The sequence below is a fragment of the Vidua macroura genome, chromosome 5 (genome assembly GCF_024509145.1).
Source record: "Vidua macroura isolate BioBank_ID:100142 chromosome 5, ASM2450914v1, whole genome shotgun sequence".
Taxonomy (NCBI): domain Eukaryota; kingdom Metazoa; phylum Chordata; class Aves; order Passeriformes; family Viduidae; genus Vidua; species Vidua macroura.
In genome coordinates this window covers 8303241-8321139 of record NC_071575.1, presented here as the reverse complement: position 1 = coordinate 8321139, position 17899 = coordinate 8303241, and the positions used below count along the sequence as shown (strand labels likewise).

Sequence of the window (17899 nt, the reverse complement as noted above, 5' to 3'; positions counted from 1 at the left end):
CTTCCAAACAAACCAACACAAAATTTTCTGCCTAGGTCATCTTTCTTCCCTCCCAGAGAAGTGCATCTCTTGTGGTCTATGGGAGGCAGCATTCCCCTCTGGCCAAGTTGCATAAAGCAGCACTGTAGTTAAAACTCAGATTTCTTTCCAGAAATTGATTCCTATAGGCATGAATAATGTAAATATTACAGCTAAGCCTGAGACACAAGAGCCAAACAACCTATTACTGAATCTACTAGTCCTTTCAGAACAACAATCATGTTTAAAAATTATTAGTGTTTTCCTCTTTTTAGAACAGATCTGGCCTAGCAGACTGTCCTTTAGTTTGAATGCAGTGTTTGAACAGGACAGGGAACAGATAAAAACAATAAAACGTTGAACTGAAAACGCTCAACTGAAAATTTTAATGTGTCTACATACTTCTGTATAATTCCGGTTGATTTATCCAGATCATCACCGGGTGGTTGTATTAAACTGTGCGTAAAACTCATCCGTTGGAATATTTGAATATTCTTGCTCTTTAAGATAAATGTTCCTAGAAATAAACAAAAATTTTTAAAAGCCATTAGTAAATGTTTTCTTGCTATTATTCAGAAGTAGCCTGAGAATTCGAAAAAATATGTAATGCATTAACACCCATAAATGTTCATAAATTATTAGAAATTGAATTTAATGTAACTAGAACTTTTTTTGCAAAATACATGCCACATCTCAATATAGCAAACTCTAAGTTTTTCTTCCTGAAATATCCCTCCAGACAGCTCAAGAGTAAAAAAATCTGAATTAACGCAATTCCAAATTTTTGTTTTCATAATAAGAAGGCATCACGTATTGGAAATTCATTTGCAAAAGGTATATATGAAGCTGAGACTGGCTCAGTTGGTCAGAGCATGGTGCTAATAATGCAAAGGTCAAGGGTTCAATCCCCATATGGGCCATTCATCTAAGAGCTGGACTTGATAATCCTTCTAAATCCCTTCCAACTCTGACTATTCTGTGCTTCTGTATTCATGTCAAAAAAAAAAAAAAAAAGAACTGGTAAAATAGAATACCAAATCATTTTGTTTGTTCTTCTTTTCCTCCGTATATTATCTTTCTCCTTTCCCATAAGAGCAGACACAAGAACTGCCCATCAAGACACATCCAGTGGTTACTTAAAGAATCATCTAGTTTTGTCATACATAATGGAAATGCTGTTTGTGTTGCTAGCTTAACCCTGAGCTATCAAAAACTGGCATGCTTACCGGCAGTTCATCCTTTTTTGTTTCAGAAAACTAAGATAACTTAAAGAAACATGGAATGGTTTTTCACCTGCTAATATAATTTTCTGCATAGCTAATTGTATTTATTCACTATTTTGACATCTATATAAACAGTCTGTTGTCAGTGAAATGCTTTTAAGAATTCCAGATCCTCATTCATTCATGTCAGTCAGTAACACTTAAAACCTGCTCTCTGAAGATTGATTAAATAACACTGGAAAACACACGTCAGGCGAATTGTCAATTTTTTTAAAAGCATGAACTTGTAACAAGTGCCTTAAAAAATTACAAACAGAACAAGTAAAAAAAGCTCTTTGAAAGCCAAACTAATGGGTTAATAATGATAAAGAGCTTAAGAGCTTTTTTTATTTGAACAAGGCTGGTTTGGTACTTACTTTGCTTTTTGCTCCTGAGAGAGCTCTGCATTCACGACATCTAAATCTCGGCGCTGTACCTGATTCTGCCGCTGCTGGTGCCGCTCCCAAAGCAACTGGGCTCTTGCAGCCTGCAGGCGCTGCCTGTCCCATTCAGCATCTCTTCGGCGTTCCTGCTCTCTTACTCTCTACAGGAGTGAGAAAAATGCTTCATTTTCTCTTTCAGAGATGGAACTGTGTATATAAAGCCTCATGGGTAAGTTCATCCAAACAAACTTGCTTGCCTTTATTGAGCACTAGGGGTAGCATTTGAAATGGGGAAAAGGGAGCAAGGATTTCTAAACCAGGCAGAAGCAAGGTACGGCCAATGAAAGAGCGATTCTTTTCTCTCTGTAAAAACCCAGAGCAGCAACAGATTTTTTTAAAATTATTGTTAGCAAGAGTTGAAACTTCTTGAACCAAGAAGTGCATAGACATCAGTATGGCTTATAATATGGCGAACTAAATATAATAGGGGAGCCACAAACACCACATGAGTAGAAACTTCTTTTCTCTGCCTCACTTCTTGCCTGACACCCCACTGGACAGAAGCAAAAAATCAGGCCTGCAAAAAACTTACTTTTCTTGGCTGTACTCATTTTCAGCCAGCCTAATGACCTGAATGGGTTTATTTCAGAGTAATAGGAGAGGCAGGAAAATGACAATTCTACCTTTAGCTAGGTAAGATATAGTATAGCCTACGGTATTGTAAGGACTGAAAGATAAAATCAAACACTATTCCTTAGCTGTCTAAATGCAGCCCCTGCACAAGGGAGGCAAGTCACTTCCTACTTCACAATATCTAGGCCTGGACACTCCTGACTTCATAGGAGCCTTCATTTTAACTTCTGTCTGCTTCTATACACCTCTAGAGCAGCAACTATTACCACTGAAATTCTTTTTCATAGCATGGTTCTTGTGTGGAATGGTAGATATGAAATTCCATCACATTCTTACATTAATTAACTTTTAGGCCTCTGAAATATACATTAGCAAGGTCACTGGACCTGCTCTAATTTGCCTTGCTTGGGCACCCTTGAGCATGAGAATACTGCTTTGGCCTGCCCTGCTTTCACCGTCAGCTCCTGGATCTTCCCCTACGGAGCAGCCCACTCCTTCCAAGCAGCTTGTGCACTCTCAGGTCCTGAATTGCACCAAGAAGCCTAGGTTTTGCCTGGGCAGGGCTTTGCTGCTCAGCTGGACCATCATGGACCATGCCCTAAGAGCCCCTTGGCCCTGGGCTTCTCAGCAACCTTCCTCCCAGTCCAACTCCAGGGCTCCAGCCTACTCCATGACATCTCCCAGGTGCTTCAGAGGTACTACACTCAGTTAGACTGATTAAAGTTTGGGTAAAATGCAGATCAATAGAAAATACATTGGCATGTCCAAGGCAAACAATGGTATTTTTATTCTACAAACATTGTCTATAGTATTACTACAACAAAAGGAACTGAAAATGCATGTAAGCTTAAGTACCTGTTTCTCCTGAGCTTGTTCCTTTTGAAATTCACGAATTGCCATCAGCTGCTCCTGATTCATTCCTTTCCATCGATTCACGAGCACATTATGTTTACCCCAGGGACCGATTGCTTGGTCAGGGTTTTCAGAAAGGAAGTCCCCTCGAAGGAGACAAGTAATTTCATCCATGTCATCTTTTATTTTTTGAGCCTTTTCCAATTCATTTTTATGATCTAGTTCAGCAGCCTAAATTCAATAGAAAGACAGAAATGATGTTTTTTCCAAGAAAAATATGAATTAAGGAATGAAAAAATGTTAACACATCATAACAGATGTCTTTCCAACCTGCATACAGTTGTCAAAAGCATCACTTACAAAAAGTGATCACTGTCTTATTGGCCAAGATCAAAAGCCTAATATCAAACTGTTCTTTAATGTTGTCATGTCACATATAGCAAGTAAACTGGGGAAACTTGCATGCTTATACAGCTAAACCAAAAGGTACCATACTTAATGTCGGTAATTCTAATGTGGTTTATTTTGATGTGATAAATACATTTAAAGCTCAGTCATAACAAATATAGTTTAACCAAGCTAATAGCATCCATGCAGCCCTTTGAGTTGTATGTAGAAGCTGAAAAGGAAAAAACCCTCTGCAGTAAGATGAAGAAATAGAGCATGACAGGTAATGGTACTAAGACAGGTTCCAAAACAAGGCCAGTAAACAACCAAAAGACATTGTATACAAATACCCATGAAGCAGCCAAAGAGCCAAAACCAGTGGCTGTGGGGAATTAATGTAAACAATAAGGACAAAAAGCAACTGTTAGCAATGTTTCCACACAAGTAAAAAAAAAAAAAAAGCAGACAGACACAATAAGAGTATGGGAGATCTGATATAAACCAAGAGTGCCCCCAGTTTACCAGCTCGAAACCTCTAAATTACTGGGGAGCTATTTCTGCCCTCCAGTCAGTAAGCTGAGAACCAGGAGGGACAGTTCTGGCAGAGGATAGAAGACATCTAAATCATTGGATCCTTTGTTCACTTGGCAAAGTGCATAAAATTTATCTTGCTCCAAGCTGAAACAGCCTTGGAAGTGAGCTGATAAGAAACCCCTGTGAAAACATCACTACTCATTCTGATTTTGTGCATCTTATTTTCCTTCTCTGTCTCCATATTTTATAAAAAATAACAAACCAAACTTAGTATTAATTTACCTGGATTCTATTGAAATTTTTTATAGCTGTACAAACAGCACGCCTGCTTTCCTCTTCTTTCCTTTGTTCTTCCATAATCTTTCGGTCAAGTTCAATCCTAAACTTGTCATAAAGATCATCTAAATTAGATTAAAATAAAACATAGTAAATATTTATGGACATGATGTGCCATATGAATTAACCAGGGGAAAAAGCAGGGGGGAGCTACAGATACAGCAGGCTGAATAACTATTTCCAAATCCTACCATCAAAGCTGTCCATCTTGGGATTTCAGGTGACTCATGAATCAGTTTAATATGTAACCTATCTTGTCTGAACAGTTAGTGTTAAAATGAAAGAAATATGTTAAGAACTGCAGAAAATAATGTGTCATGACAAGCTGAGAAAGAAAATTCAGTATTTTTTTTTCTGCTCTAGGACATTACAGATTGGACAGTTTGGCCTGATGAAGTAAGCATACCAACTGGAGGCATAAACCAGAAATGAAACCTGGGTGATATTACAATCACATGTTACAAAATAGAGATTTCCTAAGAGAAACAGTGAATACATTGGAGCTTATAAAGTAAAACCTGGTCTAGTATTTCTAACTGGTCTAGTATTTCTAAGTTAAATATACAATAGGGTATACCATATTTTCATCAGATACACCACAACTTCAGAAAAAGAAGATTAAAACTACATTATCTTTTTTGTTACCTGCCAATTTTTGGTCAGCTAATGCATTTTTCCAGTCTTTTTGTTGCTGAAGAGACCACTCCCTTAATTGCTCCTTTTGAAACTTCATCCTCTGATCATAGTTTAAGTCTTCACCCATAAACTTCTGCATGCCAGATATAGTACACCGAGGGTCATCGTCTGAAACTCGAGCAGGTCTGTCTTTCTTTAGGGCTTGTGGATCATTCAGGTCAAATTCACGTCTTGTTTCCGGCCTCTGATAATTCTTCTGAAATTCAGTGAGAGCCCTATTCATCTCTTTGATTTCATTTTTCTGTCGTTCTTCTAGCAGGCACATGAGCTTGTCATTTTTCTTCATGTCATGAGCTAGACAAAAATAACACAATGAAACCACAACTCTTAGAGGTGCATGAGTCATTGGAGTGCACACATAAGGTGAAAATAAAATTTTCAAGATGAATAAACAGAATGTAAGTGTTCAAACTGTTATGCCTTAGGAGAGTATGTGATCTGTAAGTACCAGCCCAGCAAACTCTCTAATGTTAGTAATATTTACTTATGAACTATTTTCAGCTTTTTAGGTATAAATTATTTATTAATGTTACAATGAGATATGTGCATGTGAAACAAATACAATAACAAGTACTAGAACTATGAGGTTTTGTTTGGTGAAAACCTGCTACACAAACAATGTACAGTAAACCAGTTGTTCCCATTTGCTCTTAGATTACAGCTACAGCTGAAATACAGTGCTGCTTGTCAGAAAGCAAACCAATATTGGGCTGCAACTGAAATGAATATAGGTAGTTCTTCCAGAGTTCCAATGATTTTTCTAACCATAGCACTAAAATAATTGGCTGGCATTAAGTTTTGAACAGCTTAAGAGCTCCTGCCCGTTTAATTGGAATTAAATGAATTCCAGCATTTTTAAGAAAAACTAACAAAAAAACTTCCAACCAACTAGCGATTTTAGTTATTTAAAATAATTTGCTAGAAAAGTTAATTTCCTATTTTGCCAGACTCCACATTGCTGCTGGTAGTATCCCAAGAGTCAGACCCTGACAGGTGTATTTTCTAGCCAGGAAAATCACAAGCAGCTGTAGTAGAAGCATGGAAGTGGCAGCTCCATTTTAGCTCCTCTTGAGGCACACAGAGAGCTCAGGCTGTGGGACCCTTTCATGTGACAGCACAGGAAAGCGTGCCAAGCACAGAAGACCACAAAGGGTTTGAAGTCAGGGCACAGCATGAAATATTTGTGTGGCTGCAAGTTCTGACTCAGCAATGACTCCTCTTATCACCTTACTGTACATGACTCATGCTTCCAGCAATAACAACCTAGAGAGGATTCCACAGAATCTATATATTCCATGGAAGAATGGCTAGACAGAAGATGAGCTCACTCTACAAAAAAGCAACTAAAACAGATTAGCCACTACTATACTGAAAAGGACAGTAGTAAGTAATTATTTTTTTAAATCCTGCTGCATATTCAGGTTTTTAAATGATGCTGTTTGTCAGTACCTTTTAAAAGAAAACACTGGAAATTCTGGCCTATCTGGCAGTGTATGCCAGTTTAATCATATCAATATAAATCGTAAGGTAACAAGGAGAATACATACTGTGTCAATGTAGATGTATGAACATAAATAGGACTCATAAATTGGATGACTGAATTTAGAGAATATTTATATAGAAGAGATAAAATAAAGCAAGAAATGCATTAAAACATTTAACTATTCACAGAAATATCACAGTATCTAAGAACATACCAAATCTTTCATGTTCTGCTTTTTCAGCTGCTTCTTGAATTTTCCTCTCCTTGACTTGCACATCCAATGCATCTTTATCAATCTATTACAATGAAAAAAAAGCAGCTCTTTAGGAGATACTGTGTTTGAACAATTAAAACAGGTATTGTCAAGCTACACTGACTCACAGTTGTACAAAATAGATATAACCCCATTAGCAACAGAATATATATACATTACTAATGTAAGTAAAACAAAATCCAGAAACAGAAACATTCTTGCTTGTTTGCTTTGTTTTAATAATGATAGGTATGTTCTTGCACCTGATCAGATGAAAACACCACACTTAGATGATACCTAGAGCAATGAATATTTTCAGCTGCATTACATAGAGTATGTTTTACCCATTACAGCTGCAATTTTATTTTATTGTTCTGCTTTCATTTATAAAACAGGTATTTTAACAGTAAAGATGACAGGAAGTTGTAATAGTTCATATTTGAAAAAAATACAAAGTGTTCACTATAAGAAATGAATGGAAATGTGTCCTGTCTTATCAGAGAGATTCATATGGTTGCCAAAATGCACTACAGGCTACACGATCAGTGATGAGCTGACAGATATGGTACAGAACATCCACATCCATGGTGAGTGGGACCTGAGCAAAGGATAATATAGGCCACATCATCAAATGGGAGCAGACACCTCCATTTTGGGCAAAAGAATGTGGCCCCACATTTGTTGGCAGATGGTGGCAAATTAATAGGCAGAAACATGGATTTTACTTATTTTCTTTTTTTTTTTTTACTAACAAGTCACTTAACATCCTTAAAAATTTTGTCAAAAATACAATGACAAATCTTCAAGAATCTGGTAAACAATTTTAATAGTCTTTGTCTAAAACTTATTCAGATGAAAGCAGAAACCGATCATGGCTGAAAATACACATGGTTAGTGCTGTAAAGGACAACTGACAATAGCCATCAAGCAAAGAGGTGAGTTTGTAAGCAAGGGTGAAACCATCAAGGATTTTATCCACCAAAAACAAAGGTGCTGTGGACACTAAATATCAACTCTTTCAGAGGTCTCATTGGGAAAGCCAAGCTGACAATATAACTACAGGAAATACTGTTAAGAGAAATTCAATACAAGTTCTTAGTATTCTGGCAATAATAGAGGTAGGTCAGTGTATTGACTTATGTTACACTATTGGCTCTGACCTCTTCAAAAGACTTTCACTCGACACAAAAACATCCCTAAAACCGACATTCCCAGTCACATAAAACTACAGGTTTCACTTTTAAGCGTTTAAATGAGGAATCTATGAACACTTTGAGCCAGCTAATTTCTAAACTAGTTCTATTTATGTATAAAGTTTACATGTAAATTGAAAGTAATTTTTCATTTGGATTACTCATCTGAATTCTTTAGAAAAATCAGTGATTTACTGAGGATAGATTCTTCAATCTGTAAGTGAAGAAGGCATTATCTTACATTTCCATTATTCAGATGACAAAACAGATACAGAAGTCAAAGTAATAATAAAACCGGTAATAATCAAGGAAAAAATATAAAATCTGGGTTCCCATTCTGCTTTCCAGTATATTACCTCCATGTTTTTAAAATATTCAAACCCTGCTTTAGGATTTCTGGTTTCTGAGTCAAATATTGTCTTGATTTTTAAATTTTCTCAGTTACTGCCACTCACACTGGTCAGAGAACTGAAGCAAAGAATCTTAAAACCACACAGAAATACTGATAGAGAATATCTCTGAATGGATTTCCTGGCTCTTTGTGTTTCAGACCTGGCCTCACTTCAAACCATAAGAACAGTCCCTTCTGTCAGCATCATTGTTCAGGTACACTGAATGATGTTAAATCAAAATAAGCTGTTAATCGAAATTCTCCACATGAACTCTCCTTCATTTTAGATGTTTGTCTAATGTAAACAGATCTATCAAAACCTGCCTGAGTCAGCTCTACAAAACAAGTCAATTCTACAAAAGTATTTGGGTAAAACCTTCAGATGGTGTGCTCCAGTACAGCTCAATAAAACACACCAGGATATGTTAGTTGTCAGCTATTTCATTAACTGAGAATTTATGGTTTGCAGTTCATTTTTAAGGCTCTAGAAAAGCCATTTATAGAGAAAGTATGCGTTTCTGATGAAGACATTTCAAGTATCTTAGCCCATACCACAACTGCTAAAAAATATTATTATCTCCTTCCACTTAAGTATATTGTTGGGTACTTAAGTATATTTTTGGTGTGTGTCAGGACGCTGTACCAGGTGGATACATCTGTCATGTTCAGTAAGTGGGAACTGCTAATTGCTCTGCAGATACAAGGACTCTTGCATAAGAGTTAAAATAATAAATTCAAGGCCCTGTCAGAGATAAGGTGAAGATATTTTTCCACTGACTTGAGACATGTTTCTGTACCTAAGAAAAGAGGATCCAATTGACATCTGTTGCAATTTTACCAGTTCAATGAAATCACTTCACAGCACTCTTCCCTTCATGCATGCTCACAAAATCTTAATGTGGGCCTTTGGACATATCACGGGGAGATTCAAAATACTATTGCATCCAAAGTCAAATAGGTATAGAGCACATTATTTGCTGACGTTCAGGATGCAAACTGCATAGTAAACTCTGGAGAAAATCCACTAGCCTGAAGCATGTTCACACACATCCACACCAAGAAAAATCAGACACAACAATTAATTACATATATAAAAACAAGGATGGATCTGTCCTATTTTGTCTGATGCAAAATGCGGACTAATTGCAGGACACTTGCAGCAGTAAATCTCCCACAGCATCAATTCTAGCAAGGTCCAAGCAGAAAAGGGCAGTATCACAGTGCAGAGAGGTAAAAAACAATTACTTGTTTCAGCCACATTTCATGAACTGACTCTGGAAGCTCTTGCCTTCCATCAAAGTACTACTACACAGAGATACAACACAGGGCTTGATCTCTCTGTGCTGTTAGGGGGCAATGACACCTTGAATGCCCTTGAATCCAGAGCAGTGGGGCACAGGTACACACAAGAAGCAATGGCCATAAAGTAAAACACAAGAAGTTTTGCCTCAACAGGAGGAAGAACCTCTTTCCATCGAGGGTGGCAGAGCACTGAACAGCTGCCCAGGGAGCTCATGGAGTCTTTCCCCCTGAAGACAGTCCAAACCCACCTGGACACGTTCCTGTGTCACCCGCTCTGGGTGACCTTGCCGTGGCTAGGCGGTTGGAGTGGACGATCTTCAGAGGTCCCTTCCAACCCTAAATATTCTATGACTTCTTTCACCAGTAACTTTAAACGCGACTCTGAAAGTTGCATCTGGGCCCGCCCTTCCTGCTTGCTCCCCCTCAAACACACAGCTGAGGAGCGGGCACTGGGGAACGGCTGCTGGCCCGCTCAGACCGGCTCAGCCGCCCCTTCCCTCCCTGCCCCGCACTGGGAGCCGGCCCCGCGATCCCCGCGTTACGCTGTTCTCTTCACAACTCCTGGGAACGGCGGGGGGACACGGCGCCTTCCCTCCCGTCCTGCCCGCCTCACCCCTATGGTGCGGATCCGTGGGTTGAAGATGCGACCCCGCCGCAGCAGCTCCCGCCGCCGCCGGCGCTCCAGGGCGGCGGCCTCCTCCAGTTCCCGCTGCGGCCCCAGCCCGCTCATGGTGCCGGAGAGAACAGCGGGACGGCGGGGCTGGAGTGAGAGCGGCTGCCGGGAGGAGAGGCGCTGGCCAGGCGGGACACAAGGCGGCCCGTCGCGATGGGAACCGGAGCGGCGCTGGCCAGGCGGGACACAAGGCGGCCCGTGGCGCTGGGAACAGCAGCGGCGCTGGCCAGGCGGGACACAAGGCGGCCCGTCGCGATGGGAACCGGAGCGGCGCTGGCCAGGCGGGACACAAGGCGGCCCGTGGCGCTGGGAACCGGAGCGGCGCTGGCCAGGCGGGACACAAGGCGGCCCGTGGCGCTGGGAACAGCAGCGGCGCTGGCCAGGCGGGACACAAGGCGGCCCGTGGCGCTGGGAACCGGAGCGGCGCTGGCCAGGCGGGACACAAGGCGGCCCGTGGCGCTGGGAACAGCAGCGGCGCTGGCCAGGCGGGACACAAGGCGGCCCGTGGCGCTGGGAACAGCAGCGGCGCTGGCCAGGCGGGACACAAGGCGGCCCGTCGCGATGGGAACAGCAGCGGCGGGGCCTCTGCACGAGGCGCGCAGGCTGCGAGGGCGGGGCGGGGCCACCCGTCCCCTTGGGGCGATCAAATCGTGGAAGAGGGGCGCGAGGTGTGGGTGGTTTTCTGCTGGTAGATCAACTGGTGAGGTGTCCTCGTCGACTGTTTGAGGGACTCGAGGTGTGGAGCTCAGGAGCTCCTGACCCCAGCTCCCCGTGGGGATGGGTTACCTGAAGCTGCTGGTGGTGAAGGACTTCAAGTCGTGGAGGGGGCAGCAGGTTATCGGGCCCTTCATGAGGTTCAACTGCATCATCGGGCCCAATGGATCAGGTATTGTGGGTGGGTATGTGGGTAGGGGGCAGCTGCTCCATGAGATGTCAACTTTGAGGGCTCAGTTTGGTGGAATTTAGCCTCACGGGCCTGCTGAAAATCTCATGTGCACCTGAAGGTGTGGCAGTATAAATGAAGCCTAGGAAGTACCTGCTCTGTAATTCTTAGCTGGAAGTGTAGGTTTTTCCAGCATGGAAGGGCAGGAGCAGGCTATGGGGGAGAAAGGGGGTTCATGGAATTTTAATTTTGTGTTGACTTGGTGCTTTCCAGCTTAAGCAGAAAGCCTAGTTTGCAAAGGGCACACCTTGTCTTGGCCATCTCAGTTTACAAAGATCACATAACGAACGATGGTTTTATTTTAATACTCCGGGCTGTACCAGTGGAAACCTGCTTCTTGATGGGAGTCTGCGAGTTTTGCTGTGCTTCCTCCAGGAAGGCGAGAGGGGCTCCGCAAAATGGCAGCTGTCGTGAGGCGGGGCGGGCACTTTGTAGGCACAGTGCCATGTTGTGATCCCAAGGTGCTGGAACTTCTTAAAATTTGATCTCTGCTTCAGAAAGCTCCATCCCGCAAAAGGGATTTTATGTCTCTTTATCAAAGGGATAGGAGGTGAGGGCTGCCTTAACAGAGCAACAAGGATGGGTTTAACATTTCGCTTTCGTTTCCCTAGTCTGTTAATGACTTAGTGTATAATTCAGATTTTTAGACCCTGTAGTTTCCTCACTTACCTGATTGAAGTAAGATCTATGAATGTAAGTTGATTATATTTAGCATTGTTATCATGTTTTTCATCATCCTATTCCCGCTGTTCTGCATTGTAAAATCTCAGAACTATGATACTCTTTCCAGGTGCTCTTTCAGTTAAATCTGAGTACATTTTATAGATGAATCCAGGGGTGGAAAAAGGTGTGAATATTATGTAATCCCATAATTGAGTATTTTTATTTCTCTGTTTTCCTCCTAGTGTTCTTGCTTTTCTGATACTTTGGAGAATAAGTCAAAATCTCATCAAAGTAGCAAGGTTCAAGACTGACAATAATTAAGCTGTCAGCAGAAATGCTCAAGACTAAAGGGATAAAACAAAAAGATGATTCCATTAGGAGGGTTTTTGTTGAAGGACTATGACCAGATAGCTTTGTTGCTGTGGTGAATGGATCTGGGAAAGTGCTGGTATTCTTCAGGAGACTGGAGTTGCAGAGGAAAAGTTGGGGATGGAGTGCTCATGTAATAAACCTCCCTCACTTCACTCCAGAAAACACACTGCCAAGGAAGGAGGTTGATGTGGCACACTTTCCTCTAGAGAAGCCTGTGTAAAAACCAAAAGATTTCTCCAATAAGGCTGAAAAAATAAATCAGTTTTATCATAATTTTTTATTACAGACAGGCTTATTTTCTGCTGCCAGTGTGTTACATCTTAAAAGCGTGTATATTATGTGCAATAGCTTTTCCTTGATAAACTCACAAAATCATAGAATGATTTCAGTGGGAAGGGGCCTCATATCTCATCTAGTTCCAACTCCCCTGTCATGGGCAGGGATACCTTCCACTAGACCAGGTTGTTCTAAGCCCCATACAACTTGACCTTGAACACTTCCAGGAGTGGGGCATCCACAGCTTCTTTAAGCAGCCTGTGCCACTATCCCACCACCCTGAGAGAGAAGAATTTCTTCCTAAAAGAATAAAAAATACATACTTAGAAATAGAATTTTTAAAGAATTTGGCAATTCTCCAGATTCTTTAATTCTTAATAAAATGCTTCCATTTATGTCATGTTAAAAATGTCTTAATTTTGGTTTTTAATTTTTAAGGAAAATCTAACATAATGGATGCTGTTAGCTTTGTGATGTGCGAAAAAACATCAAATTTGCGAGTCAAAAGTGTTCGAGAACTTATTCATGGAGCACATGTTGGAAAACCTGTTTCTTCTACAGCTAGTGTGAAGATAGTATATTGTGAGGAAGATGGGGAAGAAAAAACATTTTCAAGAGTTATCCGAGGTAGGTAGTAGATTCTGCTGCATGTACTGTCTATTGTCTGATTTATAAAGAAATGGAGACCAAAAATACCCAACTTAGAATTTCAGATGCCCAATATTAGTTCATGAATGGGCAGATTAGTATAGTCCTTCAGATACCATTTTAGTAGTGATATAAATGAAAAAAAAATCTTTGGGTTAATTAGGTAAAAAAATAAAACGGGTTATTATGTTCTTTGCTCAGTATCCCTCTCTAGATATTTCCTTGGGATCCTAGGTGATGTAGGCTCTAAATAGTGGGGTCTGACACCTTGCTGCAGGTGTGAGCACCCCATAACTATGTCAGTTCCTTTAGAAAGTACTAAAATTGGAAACTAGAGTTTTTAAACAGAAAAAATAAATTACCGAAAGGAATAAAGGAGTAATTGAAATCTGTTGTCTTCTTTGAGAAAATTGCTCAGTTAAATTATTCCATTAGTTTAACTCTTTTCCAGTGGATTTTTTGTTGTAGCCATTTTCAGCAGTATTTTTTTTTCCTTTCCTCCTTTAGGTAGTTGTTCTGAGTTTCTTTTCAATGACAAGTCTGTCAGCCGATCTGCATACGTATCTGAGCTTGAAAAAATAGGCATTCTTGTCAAGGCCAGGAATTGCCTTATTTTTCAGGTGAGCATTCAAGGTACTTTCAAAAGAAATGTTCTTAGGTTATTTCATAGAATACACAGTTAAGTATTGTCTAGAAATGAGAGCACCCTTAGCCAACTACAAAGGCAGCATGCTTTTTCCTGACCTTACCAAGAACTACAAGACTACAAAATGCACCTGATGGTGTTTGTATATAAATGCATACACTAGTAAGAAAGAAGCTAACCTGGAGGAAGTAGAAAGCTTCTGTTATTTATAATATATAGAAAAGTATGGGTCTGTATAAATGCTTAGTGTATTTAATTGCAGGAGTGCTAGGAAAAAGTAATTTCATCTTCAAATACTCCTGTTAGTAAAGACACATGAAACTGCAAAGGATTTTTTTTAAGGTTGAGGGATTGAAAATCCAATTCAGCTATTAGTTTCCAAGAATTTAATGACACAGGCCTTAAGCTTTTGATGAATAATGCATTTCACAAAATCATCTTACTTAGAGTTGCTGACAAAAATTCCTAAGGAAGAATAGACTTTTCCCTTTTACAGAAACATCTATAGAAATCTGAGTGACTAGGTGACCCTCATTTTGGCATGAGATTTTTCCTTGGGTTCAAACCTAGCTGTGTTGACCGTAAATAAATACAGAGGTCAATATGTACTGTATGCTCCTAAATTCATATGGCATCAGAACAATCTACGGTGCTACATAATTTAGTTATTTTCAATTTTGGTTTAGGGAACAGTAGAATCAATTGCAATGAAGAAGCCAAAGGAGAGAACTCAACTTTTTGAACAAATTAGTAATTCATGGGAATATGCTGAAGACTATGAACAAAAGAAGAAGAAAATGCAGCAAGCAGAGCAGGATGCACAGTTTAATTATAACAAGAAAAAAAGTGTGGCAGCAGAACGCAAACAAGCAAAGATAGAAAAAGAGGAGGTAACTTAAAGTTACTCAGTTTTTTCATGCTAAGTTGCCAGATTTTGCATCTCTTGTGAACTTCAATAGTGCTTAAAAAAACCCAACAAACCCACAAACTTTTTTTTTGGTTTTAGTCTGGAAGTTTTTTTTTTCAGTATGGCATACTGTAAAATAATTTAGTATCATTTGAAAAGGTAGAGGGATACATATAATCTAAATAAAATGAAGTATAGGCTTGCCAGTATAATTAATTAAAGTATTGACTTCAATTTTTGAGTTTTATGATTAGTGACCATTACTGGAATTAGAGCTACTTGTACACCATCTTACATCACTTTGGCCTTGAAATTAGACTGCTTTTGATGGAAAATAGTTTTTATAAACTATAAATTAAATTTTAATGTTGGTAGGCAGAGCATTACCAGATGTTAATCAAGGAACTGGATGAAGAAAGGATACAGCTGCAGCTTTTTCAGCTTTATCACAATGAAAAACAAATTAGCTTTCTGAAAAGCAGTTTGGATGAAAAGAATATGGAGGCTTATATGAAGAAAGAGGCTCTTTCTGCAGCAGAAGATTCATTTAAAGTCAAGAAAAAAATATTTGGGATACTAAACAGGGACCAACAGCATATGGAAAAAGAAATGAAGTAGGTTTTCCAATCAGATTCTTTGATAGTTGAATAAAGCATTCTCTGCACTGGGAGTTGCTTGGCAGGTGTCCATTTCCTAGTAAAAATTTGGTTGATAGTCTAGTGCTGTGGAAATCAATTCCTAGCAGCTCACTGAAGTAAAATCCAGAAATGGTTTTTACCTCCTATACCATGCCTAGTTATATATTTCGTTATATAAATACTTGTTTGCGATTAAATTTTAGGAGGTTATGTTTCACTCCTTAAATTACTATTTTCACTGGATATATTAAAAAAAAAAAAAATCCTCTGTGGGCATACCCACAGTGTAAGCCCCAACCTTACAGTTTAAAACTGATTGTTTGCATATGTGGTCAGAGAGGGAGTCTCTTCCCTCTCTCCCCTTTTCCTGTGGCTTTGTAGTTTTGGCTGTGTCTTGTTGGGGTTGGTTGTTTTGGGCTTGTTTCTGGTTTTGTCTTTTAGGACTCTGGAGGCATCACTGATTCAGCGCAGACCCCTCTATATAAAAGCAAAGGAAAACACATCCTACCAAATCAAGAAAGTAGAAATGTCTAAAAAATCTCTAAGAGACAAGGAGAAAGCCTGTGATAAGGAAAAGCAGAACATAAAAGAACTAGAGATGGAATTGAATGATATTGAGAAGGCGTGGAGAGCGTTTGAGGAGAAAACTGAAGAAGAGAGAATGCAGAGAGCAGCAGATATTGAGCTGGGAGAAAGTCAGGTAAACCAGGAGTCCCAAAAGTACTGTTTATTAGAGAAGTCCAAAAATACTCCTGATTACATGGAAAGTGTTATTTCACCAATGACCTGTGATTTTTAGTGATCTTTTTGCCCTTGCACTTAAGCAAAACCAAAATTGTAAGTTTTATTTAGACACATGGTACATCTGAGGTATCAATTAGGGAAAATCAGTGAAGACCTGGTAGTATACATACCATCTTCTCTGGGTCTGGGTCTGTAACTGGGTTAGCTCCTTTGAGAAGGAAAGAGCTACATCCCTTGATAGTAAATTCACTTGGAAAGAAGCTGTCATTGCAACCATATGACCACAAATGTTTGTAAGACTATGTGATAGTTTTTTTCCACTGTCTCTTCTTTAAAATAGTTTCTGATCAATTAATGGAGAACCTGCAGGGTTTTTACCTTAGTTTGTGAATCTTCCTGCACTGCACTTTAGAGGCATTTGGTCAGTTAGTCATCACTTAGCAAATTTGTTTAAAATATTTATATTTCACTTACTATATGAAATTTTTTAATAACATGAGAATGCTGAAAATACTGCACTCATCTCGGACTACGCAAAAGCATAGTGTTAAACTTCAGATTGAATGGGAAGTACTATAAGCTTCCCTGAATAATAAGAGTAAAAAAAAAAAAAGGGTAAAAAAAGACTGTAGGTGAGAACTGTTAGGTGTAAGGTTTGGATTGAACTTTACTCTAAAAAAATGTTGTTGTAATGCAATCAGGAGCTAAAAGAGTCATCTGGAAAACGGGGTAGTTTTAATAAAATTTAGGTAGGTAAAGTTACTTAAGGCTGTAACAACATGAGTCTTCTTGCTTTCCAAGGAATTAATTTCTTTTTTTATTTCTTTTTGTCCAGTTAGAGCGGTACAAAGAGCTAAAGGAAATGGCAAGAAAGAAAGTAGCTATACTAGCCCAACAGCTAGAAAAACTTCGTTGGGAGGATAAAGGAGATCAAGAAAGGCTGAAACTTAATCGCAGGAAGAAAAATGAAATTGAGGTATCTGTATCAAACTAGAATTAGGTTTTTAGGAGAAAAATGTCTCTCTGCCATTCCCTCTGGTATAACTCTGTATAAACATGTTCAATGCTTTGATGTAAATCAAATCCTTAGCAGAAGAGATGTACATTGGAAGTGTTAACTCGGCTTCCGTGTTGCAGCAGGTTTAGCAAAATGGCCGCTAAATTTGTTCAGAAATTGTTTGCGGGGGCCCACACTGAGGACTTGGGTTTGAAAGCTTTGGCTCTGGTATTTTACAAGTACTCAGAATATTGGCTTAACTGTCATCAGTCTCTGGTTTTGTCAGTGTAGGCTTTCTGAGGTGTCCCCACTGCCGTTGTATATGTGTATGACACTCAAACCCTGCAGAGTTATATTTTGATCACAGCAACCTCTTTGCTGAAATGGTTTTAAGGTCAGTTGTGTGTAAGAATGCATTGTAGTTGGAAAAATCTCAGTGTCCACTCTTCTCTTGCACTTCAGAGGCAGTTTTTTTTTTGTATGAATATAGTTGCAGTCGTTTTGATTGTGACATCTTTTATCATTGCCGATCCAAACATGTAAGAATAAAATATGTGCATTTTCCACTTTGGCTTGGTTACCATGCCTGATGTTTGCTTCTGATAGAAGTAAAAAGAGCAGAATGCTATGTAGCATTTAGTTTTTGCTGGAATTCTTGTCCTGTTAGGT

The 17899-nt window shown here is 39.5% G+C and overlaps 2 protein-coding genes across 3 annotated transcripts in view; one reads left to right on the top strand and one right to left on the bottom strand.

Moving 5' to 3' along the window:
• Positions 1-381: 381 nt before the first annotated feature.
• On the bottom strand, positions 382-10704 carry RIBC2 (RIB43A domain with coiled-coils 2). Its single transcript, XM_053978102.1, has 7 exons — positions 10337-10704; positions 6799-6880; positions 5051-5395; positions 4352-4470; positions 3152-3379; positions 1658-1824; positions 382-535 (listed from the first exon to the last, which is right to left on the bottom strand). The coding sequence occupies exons 1-7, from the start codon at positions 10451-10453 to the stop codon at positions 454-456; spliced, it is 1140 nt and encodes a 379-aa protein (XP_053834077.1). The 5' UTR covers positions 10454-10704; the 3' UTR covers positions 382-453.
• Positions 10705-10822: 118 nt separating this feature from the next.
• SMC1B (structural maintenance of chromosomes 1B) overlaps positions 10823-17899 on the top strand; it is a 30612-nt gene continuing 23535 nt past the window's right edge. For both annotated transcript variants that reach the window (XM_053978101.1, XM_053978099.1), the window contains exons 1-7: positions 10823-11282; positions 13089-13281; positions 13810-13918; positions 14631-14834; positions 15227-15465; positions 15931-16189; positions 17069-17209. In XM_053978101.1, the coding sequence (XP_053834076.1) occupies positions 11174-11282; positions 13089-13281; positions 13810-13918; positions 14631-14834; positions 15227-15465; positions 15931-16189; positions 17069-17209 (1254 nt within the window). In that variant the 5' untranslated portion in view covers positions 10823-11173. The remainder of the gene's footprint in view (positions 11283-13088; positions 13282-13809; positions 13919-14630; positions 14835-15226; positions 15466-15930; positions 16190-17068; positions 17210-17899) is intronic.

Excerpts from the sequence above, each read along its gene's own strand:
- RIBC2 (XM_053978102.1), bottom strand. The coding sequence starts at position 10,453 with ATGAGCGGGCTGGGGCCGCAGCGGGAACTGGAGGAGGCCGCCGCCCTG. Across the intron at positions 3,380-4,351 it reads AAAATTTCAATAGAATCCAG|GCTGCTGAACTAGATCATAA; the intron begins GTAAATTAATAC and ends TATTGAATTTAG. Across the intron at positions 536-1,657 it reads TCTCAGGAGCAAAAAGCAAA|GAACATTTATCTTAAAGAGC; the intron begins GTAAGTACCAAA and ends GTTTATTTCTAG.